This window comes from Crinia signifera, chromosome 8 (genome assembly GCF_055691185.1).
Source record: "Crinia signifera chromosome 8, ASM5569118v1, whole genome shotgun sequence".
NCBI lineage: Eukaryota > Metazoa > Chordata > Amphibia > Anura > Myobatrachidae > Crinia > Crinia signifera.
The window spans coordinates 182017325-182041851 of NC_139224.1; the positions used below are offsets into that span (position 1 = coordinate 182017325).

General features: G+C 44.4%; 1 protein-coding gene across 2 annotated transcripts in view; it reads right to left on the reverse strand.

The window, feature by feature from the left end:
* ZFYVE9 (zinc finger FYVE-type containing 9) overlaps positions 1-24527 on the reverse strand; it is a 107866-nt gene that overhangs the window by 10410 nt on the left and 72929 nt on the right. For both annotated transcript variants that reach the window (XM_083157936.1, XM_083157937.1), the window contains exons 11-17: positions 24236-24318; positions 20367-20471; positions 14078-14228; positions 13916-13996; positions 10670-10832; positions 10465-10570; positions 2171-2347 (exon numbers count right to left, since the gene is read on the reverse strand). In XM_083157936.1, coding sequence (XP_083014062.1) covers positions 2171-2347; positions 10465-10570; positions 10670-10832; positions 13916-13996; positions 14078-14228; positions 20367-20471; positions 24236-24318 — 866 coding nt within the window. The remainder of the gene's footprint in view (positions 1-2170; positions 2348-10464; positions 10571-10669; positions 10833-13915; positions 13997-14077; positions 14229-20366; positions 20472-24235; positions 24319-24527) is intronic.

Below are 24527 nucleotides of genomic sequence, written 5' to 3' on the forward strand. Positions count from 1 at the left end.
CACGCTTCTCCTCATTTGCTGGCTTCTCAATTTCAAGAAGTCAGAGGCTCTGGCCATATATATCGTCAGGTGAGATCGGACTGGATCACTCCTTTTCCCTTCAGATGGGCCCCCACATACATCACTTATTTAGGCATCGCCTTACCACCCCATCCTCATAACATATATACATAGAACATTACTCTGGTGATTTTTAAAATCCAAACTGAACTTAATCTAAACTTGCCACTAAATCTGTTGGGAAGATGCAATTTGTTTGAAATGGGCAGCTTTCCAAAGTTGCTTTATGTACTGCAAATGACTCCGGTTCTACTTTCTAAAGGCCCATACACATTTGACGATTTTGAGCTGAAAATCGGTCAAAACGGGTGTTTTGACCGATTTTCAGCTCAAAATTGCCTAGTGTGTATGGGCCAGAGATCCCCGACTAGCGATGATGCACGCTCCCGCATCATCGCTACCGAGGTGGGCAGTCTGCTGGTTTTTTAGCCATCATCGCTAAATGTGTACGGCAGCCGGGCTGAAAGATCACAGACTTTCAGCCCAGCTAACCGCCCGCTCCCTCCCCCTGCTTATACTCACCCCTCCTCGCTCCCACGCTGTCCGGGTCACACGGCACACGCTGCAGACCTGCAGCACAGACTTCTCTTCCCTCCCGGCTACACGCACGCCGGAGCGCCCCGCCCCCGTCCGAATGCCCCGCCCCCGGCTCACTGGCCGCATCTCCCCCCTGCTCCACACAGTGCGTGTATCATTATGTATGCATACGCAGCCGCTGACCACCAATGTTTAAAGGCAGTAATATATACATTGCTGGCACATGCCAGCAATGTATATATTCCTGGCACCACTGGCCACCAATGATATTTATAATGCAGTAATATATACATTGCTGGCACAGGTCAGCAATGTATATATTACTGGCACCACTGGGCACCAATGTTATTAAGCCATTAATAAACATTGCTGGCACATGCCAGCAATGTATATAGATGGCACCACTGGCCACCAATAATGTTTATAATGCAGTAATATATACATTGCTGGCACATGCCAGCAATGTATATATTACTGGCACCACTGGGCACCAATGTTATTAATAAGCCAGTAATATATACATTGCTGGCACAGACCAGCAATGTATATATTATTGGTACCACTGGGCACCAATGATTACGTATTAGCTAGTAATATATACATTGCTGGCACAGGCCAGCAATGCATATATTCTGGGCCGTCTTGATGCTAGGGGCCCAAGTTCCAGTGGCGGACTGTGTCAGGTGGCAGGATGGCATGTGCCCCCCGAGCCAGTACAAATCTACAACTGCGGGACCGCCAGGTGACACTCCGTACATAAACAGCTTTCACCTACTACCCGTCACTATCACCCACTGCCCATCACCCTCACGCTGCTGTCACCCACTATACATCACCAGCCACCCTTACGCTGCCGTCACCCACAATCCATCACTATCACCCACTGCCCATCACCCTCACGCTGCTGTCACCCACTATACGTCACCATCACCCGACAATTTGTCACTATCACCCGGGCGGCGCGGGGTGGAGTTTACCTGATTGCTGGGCTCCGAATATACGCAGCCCAGCAATCAGTTCTGAATCAGGCACCAAGAACAGGAATGCACTGATTAAAATGGCCCCTGCTCCCACCCTTGGAATTCAAACCCAGACCATTATGTAAATAGCCTTGTATATGAAAGATTTTCAGCAAAGTCTTTCGCCTCCTGAAAATCTCTTGCTCTTTGAGGAAAATAGTCCAGTGTGTACGCACTACTTTGGTGAAAGATATATCTATCAAAGATTTTGGCAAAGTCTTTTGAAATGAAAATCTTCAAGTGTGTATGGGCCTTTAGTCTGATATCTCCTCACTTCATTCTATGCTCTCCAAATTTATTTTTTACAAAAGAACATCTTCCACCCCTAGTTAGTTCTGTGGCTGTAACTGGTGCAAGCTCAGGAAGTTACACATATATACAACACATTAAACATTTTGTGCGTCCACTGTATGTGCATATTATTATAGGTATTATATTGTGTTTTCACTCCAGGGTAATACGTAATTATATATAGGAGCGCTAGCAGGTCTAACTTGTGGTTTAATGTGGCACCCTGCCCACAAGTCCCCAATAGCTGGGATCTGTACTCTCACCTGGTCGGAGTCGAGCGTGACCCGCAATCCCAGCCGAGTCATTCCATCTTCTTTTAGCAATTTCAGATGTGGACAAAGTGCTAGACAGAAGGCTTTGGCCACATTTTCGGTCAACCTGCTGTGGTCAGCGGGGTCACTAAGGCCACTCTGTTGTTCCTCACTGTCCAAGAAGAACACCTGTCAGATGCAAGAGGAGAGAGATGAGAACTACAAATTCTCACTCATAAACAATATACCCAGGTCACAGCAACTGGGGGGTCCCATGTTAAAAATGGGATTTTGGGACCTACCGGTAAATCCTTTTCTCTTAATCTGCAGGGACCACTGGAGTACTTTACAATGGGTATAGAGGTGTGGTTAGTGGGAGCTGGGCACTTCTAGATTTGTAAGTGTAAGGCTCCTTCCCCTCTACTACCCATCATCCCTAGTTAGGAAAATGTAGACCAAGTGGAGATGGGAAATGGAGACCAAAGCATTTAGAAGGAACAAAAACTGGCAGGTGACAGAGTAGGAAGGGCCGTTCAGTGATCCCTGCGGATTCAGAGATAAGGAAACGGTAGGTACCAAAATACCATTTTCTCTTTCATCCAGCAGGGGCCACTGGAGTACTTTACAATGGGGAGGTTCCCAAGTTATCCCCATGGGAGGGACAGCTCTGAGGATCCTGCAAAACCAAACTGACAAACTGATCAGCTTAAGAAACAAAAGTTTCAAACCTATAGAACTTTACATTCTGTGAACTGAAGACCAAGGTGCTTTCAGGCAAGCCTGCAACGTAAGGACAACAAAAAGAAGAGGGGTGTCGTCGCACAAAAATAGAAATTTATACGTGAGGACCCCCTATGTATTCCAATTGCAATCCAATAATTAATGTATGGCTGGGGGTGTGCTACCCTAGGACAAAAGCAGATATATAGCAACAACAAAAAAATAAAATTATGTCCTATTGGTTGGGTTCACCTATACATATAAAAATTTACTTTTATTGATCAATACTAAAACTGCAAAATATTAAAATGACATGAATGGACAAAGCTAAACAAGAAAAGGATGGACGTATTTAAAACCAAGGTGGCAGACAGAACGCATTCTCAAATTCACTAATACCTTTATAGTGTATACATGTTACATGGGCTGTGTTTATTCAAATATGTTAAGTAGTGTTTTGAACAGTAGCACCCCGATATCACTGGTTCTTTTTTTTCCTGAGTCGGGTCAGGTAATTATGCTTTTCCTTAATGGGGTATATGTTCTTGGCCACCTGGACACCTAATGGCTTAGGCAGGACAGTCACCTACTGGGGGCCCGAACATAGGGATCTGTCTGTGCTGTTAAAGTCTCTGAAGAAGGCCCTGAAGAAGCTGATCTGCGAAGTGCGTGCCAGCTAGCGGTGCACAGGCAGATTTGGCACTCTCACACTGTTATTTTTCTCACAAATGTATTTACTGATTTATGTGATTCCGAGGCTTGACTCCGCAGCACTAGCAATGGTAATCGTCTGCATATGATGTGGTGTTTTGCCCCGATACCTAATATCACGTACAGACAGTGCCGTGCGGATTACCCAGGCATTGGCAGCTGACGGACAGCCCTATTAAGGGATTTATACCCAATACAAAATACTTGGCTATTTGAGGACTACCATATTACAGGCTTGTTCAGTATAATTACCTGACCCGACTCAGGAAAAAAGAACCAGTGATATTGGGGTGCTACTGTTCAAAACACCACAGTATTTGAATAAACACAGCCCATGTAACACTTTTATACACATAACGGTATCAGTGAATTTGAGAGTGCGTTCTGGTCTGCCACCTTGGTTTTAAATACGTCCATCCTTTTCTTGTTTACCTTTGTCCATTCATGTAATTTTAATATTTCGCAGTTTTAGTATTTGATCAATACAAGTTCATTTTTATAGATCTAGAGGTGCACCCAACCAATAGGACATCGTTCTTTTTGTGTTGAAGCCTGCAAAGTAAAAACACAGCCTCCCTTTACCCACGATGGGTCATCTGTCCATGCAGAATGGGCAGACAAAGAAGGAGGTAGCTGTATTAGGGGGTTAACCTACAATCACTGGATGGGAAGCCGAAATCACCTGGCCAAGGCCTGCTTTGAAGACGGCCAACCATGGCGTACAGCATGGTAAAGGATTAAGAAACAAGCAGTCCAACATAACGATGCTGTACTGACCACACAAATCTTCAATGCACGAACAACATCCTGTGCAGAAAAAGGTACCTTAAGTATCCTTTATTGAAGAAACCATGATCAGTTGATTCATGCAAAACTACCATAGGAAGAAAGGATGTCTGCGTACAAAGTTTCCAGATCAGGAACCAGTCGAACTGAAGGCAAAGCTACTGTAGCAGCATTTGTGTTTTCTATGAGCAAAATTAGAAGTCAACTTATTTCTCTGGTTGAAAGCTGCATTGTAAAAATGACAAACCAGGTTAAAAAGTCCACAGAATAATAGTGGAAAAGTTTGGACGACTGGCAAAAGAGACCATCGCTGCTGGAAGAAATAGAGAACACTGAGATCTGGATCTTCAGGGATCCCAGTTGGAGACCCGTATCTAAACATGCTTGCAAGAAAAGTAAACGGCATGAAAAGAAAAGCCTTGATTCTAATACCATTCCCCATAGTATATCAAATCCGATGGTAAGGGACAGCCCAAATAGGTTGTCTATGCAAAATAGAATGGCTGACAGAGTCTGGAATTCTCTTACTTTCAGGACAATTGTGCTGCCGTAAAAAAATGAGAGGTGAATGGACACTGTGGCAGGAAGTCTGGATGTAGGGGCAGAAGCCATGGGTCTTCTGCCAAGAGAAGGTGCATGCCTGAGAACCAGCTTCTCCATGGCCAATGTGGAGCCATGCAAATTGATGTGACCGATTCTTGATTTAGCCAAGACCAGTCAGTGGAATGGGAGGAAAGAGATTCACCAATCAGGACCGCCAAGGGTTGGTAAGAGCATCCCAGGTGCAGGACATATACCTTGGTAGCTGATGATTGCACCTTGACACCATGACAGCTACCTGAGGACCCACCAGGGATTGAAAAATGTCCAGGTGTAAAGCTCACTCTCATGGATGCAGGTCCTGGTGACCTAGGAAGTTGGCCTCCCCATAGTCCATCCACAGCGGATAGAATGATATTTGGCTTACTGAAATAAGAGAGACCTTTGTTATGGCTTGGTGGCTGCCTGTGCCTCCTTGCCTGTTGATATTCACAACTGCCATTGCATTGGCAGAGTGGAGCCTGCCTGGATGATCCCTTAGCCTGTCGGTGTAGCTAGCAGAGCATTTTAGAGATATCTCAGTTCCAGCACATATATCAGCAGTAGGCCTTCTGTGAATGACCCTCTGCCATGAACCCGAAGGACCTGAACTACCACGCCTCAATTGCTCAGACTCGCATCCATAGGCAAGAGAATCCTATCCCACAACACAAATAGCCTGCCATAGTGGGGATGTCTGGATTGGGTCCACCGCAGGAAAGACAACCTACCAATCGATGGAGGATAAGATCCAGTGGAATTCTCTGGAGTGAAACCGTCCCAGTTGTAGCACCGGAAAGGTGCTACCATATTCTCCAACAATGGATGCACAGATGTATGGACACCCATGTCTGTTTGAGAACTTGTTTGACTGGTTCTCGAACATGATCGACCATGTCTCCTGGAAGGAAGACGCTCCTCAATTTTACATCTACAATGACAGAAAGTGTATGCGTCGTTTCGGAAAGGAGAGTAGATTTTGCAAACCTCTCCATACAACATGTGTAATTATCATCTGGTACAGATGAAGGCATGATCGAAGAGAAGTACACTGGAAGGTGCCCCTCAAAGAAGGCCCTCAAAGGAAGGGACTATGGTGATCACTTGCATTCTCTTCTCAGTAGCACAATAACCACCGATAGTACCTTGGCGAACACTGAGAACAGAGGACAATCCAAAGAGACAGGGCCTCAATTGTAAATTAACCTGACCAATCTGCAGAGGTAAGCTTGGGGAAGTTCCAATATGGGAACCTGAAGGTGTGCATCCTTGATCTCCAAAGACATCATGAATAGACTAGCTTAGAGAGGTTTGTACCGAATGAATGGTCTCCACCCTGAACTAGTTTTATGTGATGTATTGAGGAACTTTACAATAGTATAGGGCTGGCAGAGGCAATCGTCCCAACAGCACAACCTGACAAGGTGTGTGTGTATGGTGTTCTGCTGGGATGCGGTTAATTTCCCGGCGGTCGGGATCCCGGCGGTCGGAATCCCGACACTGGAATCCCGACCGCCGAAATCCCGAAACTTTCTCCCTCCATGGGTGTCCACGACACCCATAGAGGGAGAATAAAATAGCGTGCCGAGCGTAGCGAGGCACCGGGCCCGCTGCGTGGCGAGCGCAGCGAGCCCGCAAGGGGGGGCGATCCATGTCCCCCCCTTGTCGGGATTTCGTCGGTCGGGATTCCAGTGTCGGGATTCCGACCGCCGGGATCCCGACCGCCGGGAAATCATATCGGATCCGTTCTATTGTTGATGGAAATGCAGCAGGCAGGCACCCACTTGCGGAGCTCCCAGATGTGACGGGAGACTGCACCCACTTGCGGAGCTCCCAGATGTGATGGGAGACTGTCATTCCATGGGCTTCTGAATTGGCTTTGACTTTTAGCGGCACGCTGTAGCATGTGGGTGTGGGCGGCCTCTGCTACCTCCGGTGTGTAGAAAGCCTTCTCTGCCATGGCCTTGAAACGACGGATGAGGCCGCAAAGCTTGAAAAGAGGGCTGATATTTTGCCAGTGGTCTGAGCAAATCAACCCAGGGTCGAATAAGATGCCACCAGTGAATTTAAGAGCTCCTGCAGCCTGGTGCGATTTGGTGATTGCCTGCCAAGTTTTCCACCACAGGGACCCAACGGGCCTCCATGGCATTAGACAGAATACCAGAAAAGATCTGGTGGCACCACCTAAAGATGAAGCAGATTGCTTGATATGTTCAGCTTCTGCTTTTCGTGTAACCGCATTTAAGCCCTACACCAAACGTTCTGCCCATTTGGCCATGGCGATCCAAGCCATCATGATTAAAGGGAGCATATGCTCACAGCGCTGAGGTCATGGGTTCTATTCCATGGCTCTAACAATCCAAAAATATACTGGTAGGTTAATTGGCTCCCATCAAATTAACCCTAGAATGTCTGTGTGTGTGTGTACATGTGGTAGGGAATATAGATTGTAAGCTCCACTGTGGCAGGGACTGATGTGAATGTTCAACTATACTCTGTAAAGCGCTGCGGAATATGTATGCGCTATATAAGAAACTGTTAATAAATAAAATAAATATGTGCACCTATTTTCATATAAATTAACTTGAGCTAGTTCTAGAGATAGTTGAGCTATCTAATGAACTAGTCCTTTTCACTGACTGATCAAATGAGCACTGCTGTTTTTAGTAAGCTACTTTGTCCATCTCTAGCCAGGTCCCCCCGGCACCTCCATCAATTCAGGCAGGAAGTGGTAGAACTACCTGCCTGTCCTTATTGCTGTAATTTGCAGCTTTTCCTAACGAATTACATTGCACTAAGGAACAAGCCAAAGCGTGACCAGCTCCTGAAGGGCACAATCTAAGACTGCCTGGGAGGGGAAGTAGAAGGGGAAGAGTAGGCCAAATTCATTTAAAGTCCCCATGCTTCCTGTAGTCGCCCTCTATTCCCCACTGTAACTCCAGTGACGCCTAGTGGATGAAGGAGAAAAGTTCAATAAAATGAAAACCACAATAACACACCTATAACAAAACCCAGCCAGAATTCTTGTAAACTCTAGAACATCTACAGAAAGCCTATTACTATTGCTCTTCATCTTAAAAGACAGTTGATTTTTGGGTACTTGTTTCCTAGAACAGCGCCCACTAAGCAATTTGCTTAGTGGGCTATTCTGCGTAGGGAAATCGCATTGCATCGGCCATTTTAGGGCCATGCGACGTGTGATGCGATGCGATTTTCCTATGTAATTTATTCACTGCTCTCTCAGCCCCGGGCCATCGCATCACATCGCATCTTCCGCAAAATCGCATGTGATTTTATAGGGTGTGCAATGCCGTGACTTAGGTATACAATATTATGATTGTATGTCCCAAAAATAAGTATAATGCACCCCCCCCCCCCAAGCGTGGGGAGCGCAGCGAGCCCCGCAAGGGACGGCGGAACGCGTCCTCCGACTTTTTCATTATCCCACTATCCACATCGGCGTGGAGTTTATTTTATTTAGTGTGGCGAGCCACCGAGCCCGAAGCGTGGCGATCCCGGCGAGGGGACCCGGAATACTTCGACCTCGGCGGATCGCTGCGCTCGCCACACTATATTTAATCAACTCCATGCCGACATGGATAGTGGGGGAATGAAAAGGTCGGAGGACGCGTTCCTCCGCCGCTTCCCACGCTTCGGGGTGGCATGGATAGTGGGGGTGCATACAATCATATTATTGTATACCTATATATATATGCAATTATAAAATCGCATGCGACTTTGCAGGACATGCGATGCGATATAGTGGGGTACAATGAGCATAGAAAAAAGGACATAAAAAAAATCGCATCACATGCCGCTATAATGGCCCATGCAATGCCATTTCCCTACGGTGCCGTACGTAGGAAATCTGGGTGCCGTGCTAGGAAACAAGTACCGATTTTTGTTACCTAGTTATTGCTACACTTCTGGCTAGCACTGAGCACAATACCAGTACTACAATACCGCTAATCTCCAGCTATATCTTTCTTACCCTGCTGTGTACATTACAATAGGACTACGAATGTATCACTTCATACAGAACAACAATTCTTACTACAGTATACAATATTTGTTCTACCAATGTCACAGAGTCCACTAGGCTATGTGAGATAACTGCTATATTCAAGACAGAGGGTTTGCAGGTGCTCTATGCACTCATTACTGCCAACATGTAATCCTTTTATACTTCATTTCTGAGGATGTTAGCCTACATTTGGCCAAATAGATCTACCTGCTCACCACGTTAAGCTCTCCTCATTAGAGCAGGTCCCTAGCACTATGGGGGGTTCATGCCTGGGGTGCAGGGCACCCCCAAGCCAGTCCAGAAAAACCACCCCAGGGCCTCACATAAATAACATATTGCTGTGAAGTGTGCCAAATAGAAAAATATTGTGAAAAAATACATATAAAAAAAAAGACATACATAGAAAAATGATGATATGTTTATGTGAGTCTATGTGTAAAGTAGCGATGCCCTGAAATGGTCCAGCCAGACAAGCTCAAGGGGGCCCCGCACCCAGACCATTACCCCAAGAAAACTGACATTTATAAATGATTAGGACTATATATTAGGACTGTCAGTTTTCTTGGGGTAATGGTCTGGGTGCGGGCCCCCTTGAGCTTGTCTGGCTGGACCATTTCAGGGCATCGCTACTTTACACATAGACTCACATAAACATATCATCATTTTTCTATGTCTGTCTTTTTTTTTATATGTATTTTTACAATATTTTTCTTTTTGGCACACCCTTTATCACTATTAGTTGCTTACACATACTCTACATTCTATGACACTTTACACTCTATTACACTTCACAGCTATATGTTATTTCTGTGATGCCCTGGGGTGGTTTTGCTGGACTGGCTTGGGGGTGCCCTGCACCCCAGGCATGAACCCCATAGTGCTAGGGACCTGCTCTAATGAGGAGACCTTAACGTGGTGAGCAGGTAGATATATTTGGCCAAATGTAGGCTAACATCCTCAGAAATGAATTATAAAAGGAATACATGTTAGCAGTAATGAGTGCATAGTGCACCTGCAACCCCCCTCTGTCCTGCATATAGCTACAGATCTCAGCAAGGTAGCGCCTCTCATTACCGGGGGTGCAGTCTAGGGCCCCCCTCTTTCCATAACTGCTATATTCCTTGGAGTGTGGCCGCAGTTCCAGTCCTTTTCTCTTGGTTTGGAAAATAATATGGAAGTGTAACATCGGTTTGTGCTGTAAATTTGAATAATTATTTGTTCCATTTTGTATCTTATTCAACTTGTCATTCTTTATAGTCTGCTCTATATTTATTTTACCCTGGCAAAGGATTTGTGTAAAGCTGATCTGCATTCTACCTAGCTATTGTTGAGTCTGCATTGTATAACTTTATATGATGTATATGCTTCAATAAAAAATTCCAACAGAACTAACATCAGAAAACGTGACATGAGGCAATATGACAATCTGGCACACGTATTTATTATGGGGACTAGTCCGTCCGTCCCAGCTCAGGACATTTCCTACCTCGGTCCAGCGGATGATTTTCCCATTAGCTTTATACTCTGAGCCATGGGAAATTTTTACACTGGTCACAGATTCCAAGGATTTCCCATCGATAGGGCTGGTCACTCTGTAAAGAGAGTAATGACTCTCGTTACCTTACTGATAACATAAGAGCCGGTTCCAGTAACATACACTGGCGCTGTCCTATGTTACATAGTTCCCTTACCCCTTGTTGACGTTCTTGTCATCCTCCACCCACTGTACATAAACATGTTCCTGGCTCTCCTCTGCGTCTGCCTTTCCACACGTGATGGTAAAATCCTTCATATCCCTCAGGGCCTGTCTCAGTGCGTCCATGCTCTCTGCTGTAATCTGAACCATCACGCCATCTGACACAGGACAAGAATTCATGTTAGTGTAATCATGAAGCCACAAAGGGTTAAATGGAGCCTGTGGAACACAAACTAAAGCTTGTTCCATTTTCTAATCTATATAGGAATGGCTTAGTTGCCATCAGTGGCGTAACTATGGCTCTGCAGACCCTGCGGTGGCTTGGAGGTGCTGGGTAAGTTTGGGAGCCGTGGGGTCTGTGGAAGCTATTGCTGGTAATGGGGCAGTAGCTGAGTCTGTTGCTGCCAGCTTGCCGGGACCAGCAGAGATCCTGTCTGCAGTCCCAACGCAAATACTCCTCACAAAATGACCGCCCTCTCACAGCAGACTTAAGAATACTAGAGGAGGCGGCGGTGGCCTCCTCTTGCATCCTAAATAACGGTCTGCTGTAGGGCATTTTTCAAGTGATATTTGAAATCAACAGTCGAAGCAATGGACCGCAGACAGCAGCAGATCATGCAGTGGTGAGGGGGTAAGAAGAGGGGGGATATCAGGGAGGGGCGCAACATTCTTCGTTATGCCACTGGTTGCCATCCAATGTTGTTTAGATATAATCTATTGAAATATAGAAAACCAGTTACCAGCCCAACAGAATTATGCAATATCGTAACTGTAATGTCAGATCTGTCGGCTATGTGCGCCCAAACAAAGCAACACTTAAATCTAGTGGCTGCCAGTGCACAAAACACTTGAAATTCCCCATAGAGTTAGAGCAGCATTAGTCCATTGTTACATAGAATAACCCCATTGATCTTATTTACAGCGTCTTATATAGCGCAGCAGATTCCGTTACAGTGTCTTATATAGCGCAGCAGATTCCGTTACAGCGTCTTATATAGCGCAGCAGATTCCGTTACAGTGTCTTATATAGCGCAGCAGATTCCGTTACAGTGTCTTATATAGCGCAGCAGATTCCGTTACAGCGTCTTATATAGCGCAGCAGATTCCGTTACAGCGTCTTATATAGCGCAACAGATTCCGTTACAGCGTCTTATATAGCGCAGCAGATTCCGTTACAGCGTCTTATATAGCGCAGCAGTTTCCGTTACAGCATCTTATATAGCGCAGCAGATTCCGTTACATCGTCTTATATAGCGCAGCAGATTCCGTTACATCGTCTTATATAGCGCAGCAGATTCCGTTACATCGTCTTCTATAGCGCGGCAGATTCCGTTACAGTGTCTTATATAGCGCAGCAGATTCCGTTACAGCGTCTTATATAGCGCAGCAGATTCCGTTACAGCGTCTTATATAGCGCAGCAGATTCCGTTACAGCGTCTTATATAGCGCAGCAGATTCCGTTACAGCGTCTTATATAGCGCAGCAGATTCCGTTACAGCGTCTTATATAGCGCAGCAGATTCCGTTACAGCGTCTTATATAGCGCAGCAGATTCCGTTACAGTGTCTTCTATAGCGCAGCAGATTCCGTTACAGTGTCTTATTTAGGGCAGCAGATTCCGTTACAGTGTCTTATATAGCGCAGCAGATTCCGTTACAGCGTCTTATATAGCGCAGCAGATTCCGTTACAGTGTCTTATATAGCGCAACAGATTCCGTTACAGTGTCTTATATAGCGCAGCAGATTCCGTTACAGCGTCTTATATAGCGCAGCAGATTCCGTTACAGCATCTTATATAGCGCAGCAGATTCCGTTACATCGTCTTATATAGCGCAGCAGATTCCGTTACATCGTCTTATATAGCGCAGCAGATTCCGTTACATCGTCTTCTATAGCGCAGCAGATTCCGTTACAGTGTCTTATATAGCGCGGCAGATTCCGTTACAGTGTCTTATATAGCGCAGCAGATTCCGTTACAGCGTCTTATATAGCGCAGCAGATTCCGTTACAGTGTCTTCTATAGCGCAGCAGATTCCGTTACAGTGTCTTATTTAGGGCAGCAGATTCCGTTACAGTGTCTTATATAGCGCAGCAGATTCCGTTACAGCGTCTTATATAGCGCAACAGATTCCGTTACAGTGTCTTATATAGCGCAGCAGATTCCGTTACATCGTCTTCTATAGCGCAGCAGATTCCGTTACAGTGTCTTATATAGCGCAGCAGATTCCGTTACAGTGCCTTATACAGCGCGGCAGATCCGTTACAGTGCCTTATATAGCGCGGCAGATTCCGTTACAGCGTCTTATATAGCGCCGCAGAGAGAACTGGATTAGGAAGGTTGAATCCTTCTCTGGACAGCACTTTGGATGCAAACCGCAAATACAGAAAGCTGTTGGTAAACAAACATCTATAACCCCAGCAATACCTGGTCCCATTCTGTTCCCCAAAATCTAAACGGTTTCTCATGTAAATTAATTGTATAGTATAAAAAAAACTGCTAACCAATGCTCAATTCAAGGCAAGAAATACTGTTTATACAGTTTAACCTTTTATTACAATACATTAAATCTATGTAATGGGTGTGCAGACCAGTGATTCCATGTAATAGGCTATAGATTATAAGAATGACACACAGGTCTATTACAGTGCACTCTGAAAGGGAAGCAGGAAGTATTCAGTAGATGTGGCCAATGAGAGCATTGCAGCAAATAGGTGAATCTACACCTGGTATAGGGCTACAGGACAGGCGCCAGTTCACACAATGATGTATGAGCTCTCCAACTCTGCATATGGGAGAGAATATGTGAATTGTCTGTACTTTGATTTCTTATGGACAGTCTAATCCCCTTGGATGAAGTTATGGTTCTGTGCCACTTTAACAGAGATTTGTATTTTGAGCCATTTAAGCCCAATTTTCTCCCAATACTGTATCAGCTCTAACAGCAATATACGTATGCTTATTCAACCAGTAACAACAAATGATCTAATATTTCCAAATCGCCTCATTCTAGTACCCTGCGGTTCTTCTTTCCTGCATGTGGTGTCACTCTCTGCTTTGGTGCATCTTGCAAAGTCTGCTATGTATCTCAGCACTGATATACAGACCAGAGTGTACTAAAAGCACCACAGCACACAATGATACCCCAAGCAGGGAAGAGGAACTGCAGGGTGCTAGAATGAACGCTATCCATAGGATACAGCATGAACGACATACACATTTCTCAAATGGATTTCCCATTTACCTTCTACAATGCTGGACTTTGCTAAGAAACCAGAAGACACCTTGAGTGCTCCACTGAAGACAAAGAAGCTGGCACCAGTCACTGGAATAAAGCAGAAGAAGTGATGTCAGCATCCACTGCCGGCTCTGCTACAACACTGACAAAGGAATGATGTCATCACACCTTTACGTGGCTGCTTATGAATACTGATGGCTTGTGTCTGGTAATTGCCGTCATCATTCTGCACACACACCAAGTGAGAGTCAGCCTTCTGGTTAAAGCATGTGCCCCCAGCAAGTACATGCTCATTAGACTTGTTCATGGCTTTCATCATCTGAGACCCAGAAAGAGGGAAAGGTCAGACAGAGAAGCAGCATGTTATACAGTTAACAACATAACACACAAGCTTAGGATCTGCACAATAAAAGGCTTTGTGTAAAAACTTACCGTTAGGATCCTTTTCTCTGAGTCCATCCTGGTGACACAGCTCAACCATGGGATGTGGTCAGGTCCAGAGGAGCCAAGGCACCTAGAGGCAGGCTCCTCCCCTGCTGCATCCCAGAATACCCCAGTTCAACTTCAAGAGCCCACTAGGATAAATTACTCAGCGCAGGGCATGAACATATTAATATGCACAATCCAAATAACATGAAACAGTGTAAATACTTACTAAGCATAAGGATGGACTCAGAGTAAAGGATTTGAATGGTATAGTCCATCCTGGTGACATAGCTAACCATGGGATGTTCAAGAGCCGGTCCTTTGAGAGGGTACGCTCAGGTCCACAGCACACAAGACTGCTCGCCCAAATGAATTGTCCTCAGACTCGAACTCATGGAAACGGTAAAATCTGGTAAATATGTGAACAGAGGACCAGGTGGCAGCCCTGCATAACTGCTCCGCTGAAGACCTGTGATGCACAAACCAAGGAGGAAGCAACCGATCTTGCTGTGTGGGCATTATCTCTAGCTGGAACCTTCGTGTAGGCCAGCGGTGGGGAACCTCCAGCCCGCGGGCCGTATACAGCCCCCATAGCCGGTCTGTGTGGCCCACCCAGCGGCTTTGCTGGGAGTCAAGTACAGGGAAAATCTCGCGAGAGGTCGGTAGTTCTCGCGATATTCCAACCAGCAGCAGCCGAACACTGTAAGACCTATTCTGCAGCAGCAGCCGAACACTGACGGCTGCAGCAGAACAAATTGTAAGACACATTTTTACATATGGCTCCCGAAGGTTTTTTTATCCATACAAACGGCCCTTGCTACAAAAAAGGTTCCCCACCCCTGGTGTAGGCAAAGGCAATCAATGACCTAAGCCACCTACCAATGGTTTGCTTGGAGGCCGGCCACCCTTTCTTCTGTACATCCTTTTTTTGGCTAAATATTACGGGGGTGCACCACTGAACATCACCTTTATAACCAAAACCCTAGGGTAGAGGTTTATGTGATGTAAAATATAAGGAATTCTCCTTCAAATTAAAATCAGTTGTATCCCCTACTTTATCTAGTTAGTGTGACAATTATCCCCAATAATTAGTGCAGTTCCCCATAACAACTTCCAACAAGTACATCCTAAAGCACAAGCAGTGTATCTTACGAAAAGGTTGAACTCTGCACACACAAAGCGCAAACCACATCTAACCTTGACAACCTGTCCCTATTTGTAGCCTCCTCAGGAGGACTAAACACTTGAAGAACAATCTCCTGGTTCAAGTGAAAATCTCAGACCACCTTTGGCAGAAACTTTCCACAAGACGGAGCGATCATCACGAAATACCAGAAAAGGCTTACAAGATAACTTAGAACTCTCCTAGCTGATGCAATTACTAGTTCAAAAGTTAGCCTCCACATCAGAAACTTGATGTCAGCAGACCTCATTGGTTCAAAGGGTGACTTCTGTAACACTGAAAGTACCAGGGAAAGGTAATCCGACAAAGACACCCCGTGTAGGTAGAAGTCGACCTCTTTCTTTTTTAGTCGAATTAATTGTGCTGTAAGTTGTTGCGCTGTATCCTCACCCGCTGCAGTCGTTAGCTTGTCGCTAAATAATATATTCTCAGCTTCGGTATCTGTATGTGTTAAGACCTCCCCAAGAGGTAACACTACATTCACAAAACCGGAGGATTCCTCTGCTGCCGACATCCCTTGCAACCAATCTTAGATTGATCGATTACATACACGAAAAGACAAAAAAGATCACCAGGGTGCAAAAAACAAATGAAGTCTTGTGAAGTAGCAAAATAGTGCGGTAGGTGCCTTGACGATTGATGTTGGCCACATCAAATTTATTTGTATCCAAGGGTCTTGCACTCTCAATAGCATACACAGCTTGTTCTGGTGCGCATCCAAAGTAAAGATGTATACATGTGGAAGGGGATGTCACTCAGAAACTTTCAATGCAAAAGAAATACGCTGACTACAATGTTTCACCGACTTCATGGACAATACCATCAATGATAAAAACAGATATTTGAAATCCGGCAGAAACAATCTCACTGCCTCGCAGCGACCTGGGGGGAGTATAAGGATATAATCATACGACCCGCGGATAAGGGAGGAGGCGTGGTTATCCAGAACCTCAGCTCATACATCGCTGAAATTGAACAACAATTGTCGGACACCCAGGTTTACCACAAAATGGACAAAGATCCTACCGACCTCTTCAAAAAAGAATTGGACTCCATATTGGAGAATGCGGTAATGACCCATACCATCACTGGGACAGTCCGAGATGCTCTGGTACACTATCACCAAAATGCATAAGGACCCAGTCACCTCACCGGGCAGACCTATTATTGCAGCACAGGACTCCCTGTATTATGACATCTCGAAATTCTTGGACCATTATCTGCAGCCACTCATTCAAGCTCATCCCAGGTTTCTAAAAGACACCACCACTTTTTTGAAAAAATTACAGACATGGTCAACGGTGCAAGAAAAAGTACTACTCTGTACCATAGATGTAGCAAGTCTGTATACCAGCATTCCGCAAACAGCTGGTCTTCAATCTGTGAGATGTTTCTTGACTGACAATCTGCAGTATGATGGCCCAGACTTGAGCTTGTTTCTACATCTTCTTGAATTGACTTTGACACGCAACTACTTTCTGTTCAACGGCAACATGTACATCCAACGAGCCGGGTGTGCGATGGGATCTTGTGTCGCTCCTAGTTTTGCAAATGTTTACATGTTTGAAATTGAGAAGAAGTCGTTTTCTGACCCCAAGATTGCGAATCAGATCGCAGGATACACACGTTATATAGACGATATATTCCTGCTATGGAAGGGCTCTGAAGAAACCTTTGCAACACTAATGAACACGCTGAATTCATTTGATTGCCCGATTAAATTAACCTATGATTGCAGTTTTGAAAGTGTACACTACCTGGACGTTAAGATCGTGCAATCAGCCACTGGACAGCTCACAAGCTCTATGTTCTTTAAGCCCACTGACAGAAATACCTGCCTACAGGGTACCAGCCACCATCCGCTTCTGATAATGGTGTAATTTCACAGGAATTGTGTAGTGCACTGGTACTCCAGTGCCTGGTGGTCCACTTGCTGTATACGTTGCCCAAGGGGATCACTGTTTTAGGTAGTTTCTACCTAACTTTATACACTTGTGCAGCCTTGCAATATTAATAGTGCGGGTCACATTAAAGATACAACGTGCTTTTTTAATTCATTAGCAGAAATGAATGAGTTACGATCTGATTGCTTCCTTTGTAGCATAGATATTTCATATTTCAAGCTTGTACACCATTATACCCAGCAAAAATGGAGTACCTGTGGTTCGGTCCGGTCCCTGATAGTTGACAATCCTCTGTATAATGGACCAGAACCAAGTGTTTTAGAAATACTAAATTTTGTATTAACATGGAATTTTTTTCTGATGATGGGAGGTGATACCTCCAAACATCAGGCTGTGCGATGGGGTCCAATGTGGCCCCATCGTATGCTAACGCCTAATATGGTTTGAGGTAACATGTTTAAAAAAGGGGCAGACTAGTGGTTCTTATCTGCCGTCAAATTCTATGTTTCTATATGCTGGTTGCAGAATGGACCTTTTCTGTGGTAAGACAGTTTCACGCCATATCAAAATGTTTTCATGCTATATAGACAACATTTAGTCATTTGGCAGGGTACCGAACAGCAGTTTGTTCAGTTCATCAACACAAATAACAGCAGTGAATGTCCAATTAAATTAATGCTAAAACGATACAATTTTTAGATGTTGAAGTGTCCATCATCCCTTTTTTAGTAAGCCTACAGATAGAAAATGATGTTCCATGCAACCAGCTTCCATCCAAAGAGTATAGTTCACTGTATTCATAATTTGTACGAGCTAAAAGGATCTGTAGTTAGGCTAAGGTAGCGGAACATCACATTAATAGAATGATTGGAAAATGTAAAATACAAGGTTATGATTGTAAAAAAAATTATTGTTAAAATGAAACGATAGAGCTATGGCGGTGCCTAGAAATACATAATTGGAGAGTAAGCAGTATCCAGAGGGTGTTTCTGTCTTCCAGACCTGGCTGTTTCAAGTGTGTAAACCAGTGTTTTTCAACTACTGTGCCGTTGCACACTAGCGTTCCTTGAGCTGTTCTCAAGGGTGCCCCCAAATCTGGAGATGCCCAAACCAGTTTACAGCTACCACCAGTTCAACCGTTGTTTACTGGTCTCTTCTTTTCATGTAAAGGGCCAATGTATTTTATTTTTGTTACCTGTGGGTACAAGTGTGTTTGTTTGTTTTTTTCCCTGTTGGGGCCAATAGGTTTTTATTTCTCCTCTGGGGGCCAATATGTTTTGCCCTGTGGGGATCTCATGGTGTGCCTTGGCAATATAAAATTTGTATTTAGTGTGCCGCAAGGTAAAAAGGTTGAAAATCACTGGTGTAAACTGTATGACCTGTAGGTCTTTAACTGCCACATCTAGTTTGAATCCTCCACACAGGATTGAGATAATATCATGCCAGATTTATAATATATCTAATTACCTGCTATGTGGGAAATACTACATGAACAAATGGCCGTTCATACATCCTCCATTAAAATTGCTTTGGAGAAAGGTAGCAGTGATCAGCCAGTTTCCCGGCATTTTGTCGAGGCAGGGTACACATGGCATCTGACAATGTGTAGATATATTATGATCGATCAAAACCCCATGCGCTTACACCACGGGAGTCGTGCATCTAAGGTTTCAAATACACGTTACAATACGGCTTCCATTTTTGTTATCATGAAATACATGCTTAGTTGTAACATTGCTTCATTTGAATCTGTATTGCACAGTATATAAACTTTGTGCATGAAACAATGTATCTATCCATCTGTGTGTGTGTAGATTTTTGGGTATAAATATGGCTAAAGACTTCCTATGGAGTACCCATATAAATACTAGTGTTCATTCTAGCACCCGCCAAATTTAAAAACCCATGCAGTTCCTCTTCCCTGCCTGGGGTGTCGCTGTCTGCTGTGGTGTTTTTAGAACAGGTCTCTTTTGCATATCAGTGCTGATATACAGACCACACTGTGCTAGAAGCACTAGAGCAGACAGCGACACCCCAGGCAGGGAAGAGGAGCTGCATGGGTTTTCAAAGTTGGCGGGTGCTAGAATGAACACTAAATACGGTTACAAAAAAGGCACACCAGCATATTTTTTTTTTAGGAAACTACGATTGGCTGGTATGTGTAGGAGAACCTTGGTGAATTTTTACACTAGTGTCATCGAGTGTGTTCTCACTTACGGTATTGTGGCGTGCTCCTGCTCTGCCGCTGATCACAAATCCCTTCAGAGGGTAGTGTCTGTGGCTAGTAAAATTACCGGGGTTGCCTTTCCAAGTATACAACACGTATTTGAAAACCGGCTTCTCTCAAAGAAGGAGCATATTGGACTGCAGCATCTAAAAGGAGATATCCATCCTCTCCTATTCTGTGGCGACCAGTTCAGTAATTATAAATACCTCCGGAGACCCACCCCACACCCTTCCATGCATTTATGAATGCTAAACTGCACCATCAGGCTTAATAGGAACAAGTGGCTCAGGCAAAATTTATTGTATTTATCAATTTGCTATTTTTTTTACATTATTGTGATTTTTTTTCATTGTGTTTATAGCCAATTAAAAAGTTTTTTTTTAATTGTTGACTCAGTGTGGTTCCCACATTTGCATAAATGTGTTCTATAAGTCTGTGTTTAGTAGGTTAATGCCTATTAAACACCAGAAAATCCTTTGTTGTTGTGGTGCTGTGAATATAAGCAAGCTGTAATTGGATGTTACAGTGTTATGGTCTATGAAGTGAAAAACGGGAAATATCAGAAACATTATGGAAGACTGGAAATTTCCACTACAATAGAAAATATCGAGATTTATGTCAGAGACCATAAAACAAATAAACAAGAAATTAATGATATATTGAAATGCTAAAACTATTTCTACAAAACTGTCCAAAGCAAGAATTGCTGACATCTACCTCATTGTATCGGTTACTGGGGATTTTGATGCTGGTTTTTCGGACTTCCATATCCACCACCAACCCCTGGACCACCGGCAATGTATATTGGTAGTTTCGGAAATCCTTAACAATAAGCACACAATCGAGAGGTGAGAAAAGAAAGGAATTAGGTTAAACATAATGCTGGATATATCAGTGTTTAAAAATTAGGTACTTGTGTAATAGCACGGCGCCCGTTACGTAGTTAGTGTAGTGGCCCTGTCAGAATCATCGTAGTGTTCGCGCGGCCAGCGTTGTCAGGCAGAAGTAGCGTAGTGTTCCCAGTGGCCAATGTAGTCAGCATCCCTGTCAGATATGTGTTCCTGAAACACCCCCACTATCCACGCCAGCCCAAAGCGTGGAGAGACCCGTGAGGGGACGCGTTACGCGTCTCCCTGACCTGTTCATAACCCCACTATCCACGTTGACGTTGAGTCAATTTTATAAAGTGTGGTGAGCTCAACGAGCCCCGCAAGGGGACGCTGAATACATGTAAAGTAATTTGCGTCCTCTCGTCATGCTTTCCGCTCGGTGGCTTTCTGCGCTCGCCACACTTTATAAAATCAACTCCACGTAGGGGTATTAACAGGTCGGGGGGGCGTAATGCGTCCCCACGCAGGGCTCGCTGCTCTCGCCATGCTTTGGGCTTGCGTGGATAGTGGAGGTTTAAAAAGGTGGCTCTCCCTGAAGCAGACATGGGCAGGGTTGTCGTACTCTGCCACAATAATTACTGAGACGCACCTCCGTCTCAGAAAGCTGGAGCGTCTCTCCACCGGCGCCCACATGATCCCCTCTCCACCGGCATCGGCCAGCGCAGGGGATCTGGCGGTTACCAGTGCTGTGTGAGAGGCACTCAATAGGCTTGCCATGGATGCCGGGGACAGAACCATGCTGCCGCGGAGTCACTACGCTAGGCAACCGGTGGGCTACGCTGACAGCGTAGCTTAGCCTATGCTGAAAACGTAGAGTAACCGGGCGCTGTGCTATTACACAAGAACCAAAAATTGTATTGAAACGGTTTTATAATTCAGTATAATAATAACAACACACTTAGGGGTCCATTTATTAAAGATCACAAATAAATTGTGATTACTAGGTGATAATAATGCCTAAATTCGCATCGCAATTTACCGTTAAATTGCAAGAATGTATTCTTATTCACATGCCTGGACAAAGCTTGCGAAAAGGCTCTGTCCCTGCAAATGTATCTCCCTGCCTCTCGCAAATGTTATCACTTGTTGTGGCTGCGCATACCCAGCTGCAGGGAGAAGAGGAAGCAGGGACTCCTGGAGAAGCCAGCCAAAGATGAAAAAAACAATGGCAGCAAGTGTACATATAAAAAAGTAGAGCAGTAGGCAATGAAACACTTCTACTGTATTAAGCACCCCAGACAGATGTTTAGATGGAACACTTTGGTGTTCACATAGACAGCGCTATTTCAGAGCTCCTGTGATTTATGATCCACTGCAGGAGAGGGGGTGTGGGACGGAGCTGCACTGTTATCTAGTCCCTGCCTAGACACACACACACACGCACACACACACACACACACACACACAGCCACTCCAGCTCTATCCACCATCTGATGCTGGTGATAATATCGGAAGCCGCTCTCACATTTCGCATTACAATTATGGGACATGCAATATGCTTTCTAAAACAAATGCCATAAATTGGGTTTTGGAGGAGAATTTTGCGAATCCTCTTTAGTAGATTTAAGTGAAACTAAAATAATTCTAGAAGGGTGCGAAAACACCACTTTTCACGTTATATTAGTCAAAATAATGTTAATAAATGGGCCCCTTAGTGAATTACATTTGATAAACAGTACACTTAAGAATAAAGACAAAAAAGTAACCCAAGAACCCTAAGGCCACACAAGAGCGCTGGTGTTATATATAATTATTCCTTTTGGGTAAGCTGCAGCCTCCTGTCAGAGGAATTGTGTACCTCTGCTGGTTGTGCAGTGAGGCTGAGTAGATTTATCTATTGAGGCTTTCAGATACTATATAGCAGTGGTTCCCAAACTTTTTAAAATCACGGTACCCTAGAGCATCAGAATTTTTTTCACGGCACCCCTAGTCCAAAAATTGATTTGTATGTCATACATGGGTTTATTTATGGGTAAGGGACAGGGTTAGCTTCTGTTTGTCCACATATTTTATTATTGGTAGCCCACCAGCAATGTTTTTGACTTTTACAATGACCTTAAATAATTTCAATTGCCTCTAGACCACTAATCCAAGGCACCCCTGCCAGTATCCCGAGGCACCTCAGGGAGCCTAGGCACACAGTTTGGGAACCACTGCTATATAGTGTTCAGTTTATATCAGAGGCATTTGAACGATAGTTACCAGTCCCATTTGTATCGTACTGCAGAGCTCTTGGAGTTAAGATATTTAAATATATACCACGTTCCCTTTATCTGAGCAAATGATGTATGGTCCTTTGAGGGGACCTGCTCCAGGTAGTAGTGTCCAAGTATTTGTATCCTTATTGGCTCCTGCAGAGAGGGATCCCCCAATCCTGGGGTAGACACAATGTAAATTCAGCAGTGTCACTGGATACTATTCACCGGGCGGGCTCCAATACGTGTTTCCCCGCCTTGCGATTACTCGGCGGCTTCCTCAGATGGATACCCAACAGCGTCTGCCTTTGCCTTTTATGCTGTGACCGTTCGCAGGGATTTTCATCTGCGAACTTCCGCATTTGCGTCCCAAGCCTCGTTCTCACTCCTGATATTTATAGATTGCGGTGGCCATCTTTATTTCCGCATTCCAAGCCTTGTTTTCATGAGCCAATAAGATTAGTTCTGCGGCCATTTTTCTTTCTCCTTTCTATATATTTCAAGCCTCTTTTTAATATTTATTCTAAGCCTCGTTTTCACACCCGGTGTTTACATTCGTCCATAGCCTCATAGTAACATTTTATTAGCCTTTATTATACTCAGTTGCCTCACTTCCTAATCAATCAAATTGTCACCCTTTTCACAGCATTTATCAAATATATTACATATATATTAATAGAATTTAAAAATGAGAACATAATAAATCATAAATAATTAATTATATACATATAATGTATATATAAAAAACATGACCCAATTACACCCTACATGACCTACGATGTTTCCTATATACTATTCATCTCAATGGGGTCATTGAGACCCTGGGGAACTAAAGTTTTTAATCTAAAATTCCAGAACGCCTCTCTTCTACATAATTGAACATATGCATATACAAACACACTGCTGGGGGGGGGGGGGGGGGGGGGGGGGGGGTGATAGATATGTTCAATTATGTAGAAGATAGGCCCTGAACATTCTTCTCCATGCCCATGGTGTGCCTGACAGATCCAGGAGCCTGTGTTTGGCTCACGGATCTGGCCACATTATTTTCCTAAACCCCATGTCCTATACCCCCTCTATGTTTGCCATATCTTGCTTCCCTGACCCACTTTGTGTAGTGGTCAGACCCCTTTTTGGACCCCCAACAAGGTCAGGAGTGGGGGTCTTAGTGGCCATGAACCTAATCTGAACTCAATCAAGGCCACATTATTTTCCTAAACCCCATGTCCTATACCCCCTCTATGTTTGCCATATCTTGCTTCCCTGACCCACTTTGTGTAGTGGTCAGACCCCTTTTTGGACCCCCAACAAGGTCAGGAGTGGGGGTCTTAGTGGCCATGAACCTAATCTGAACTCAATCAAGGCACCTCACATTGGTTTGTCCAAATCAGTCCAACAGTGTCCAAATGCATACCGGACAAACAAGCAGAGAAATAACAGACAAATATGTAAGGGAACAATGTATACAAACTCTGCATGTCAGCCAGATGAGGATACTCACAGCTAGGACGTTGATAATGGTGTGACCAGTCTCCCCAAACAGAGGCTTCCTGAATCTCACACTGAACAGTGGACACGGGTACACTAAGAGAAATAAAACAGTAAAGACAACATACTTGTGTGGAAATTATACTGCAGAAGTCATAAAACTTGATAATTGGGGTTTATTTTTCAAAGATTGTGTCCTCATCGGATAGGCCAAGCTTAGTAAATTTGAGGAGACAGAATGATTCAACCCACTACATTGTGGGCAGACTGGGCTGTATTTACCAGGATAAGTTAGGTACATAGTA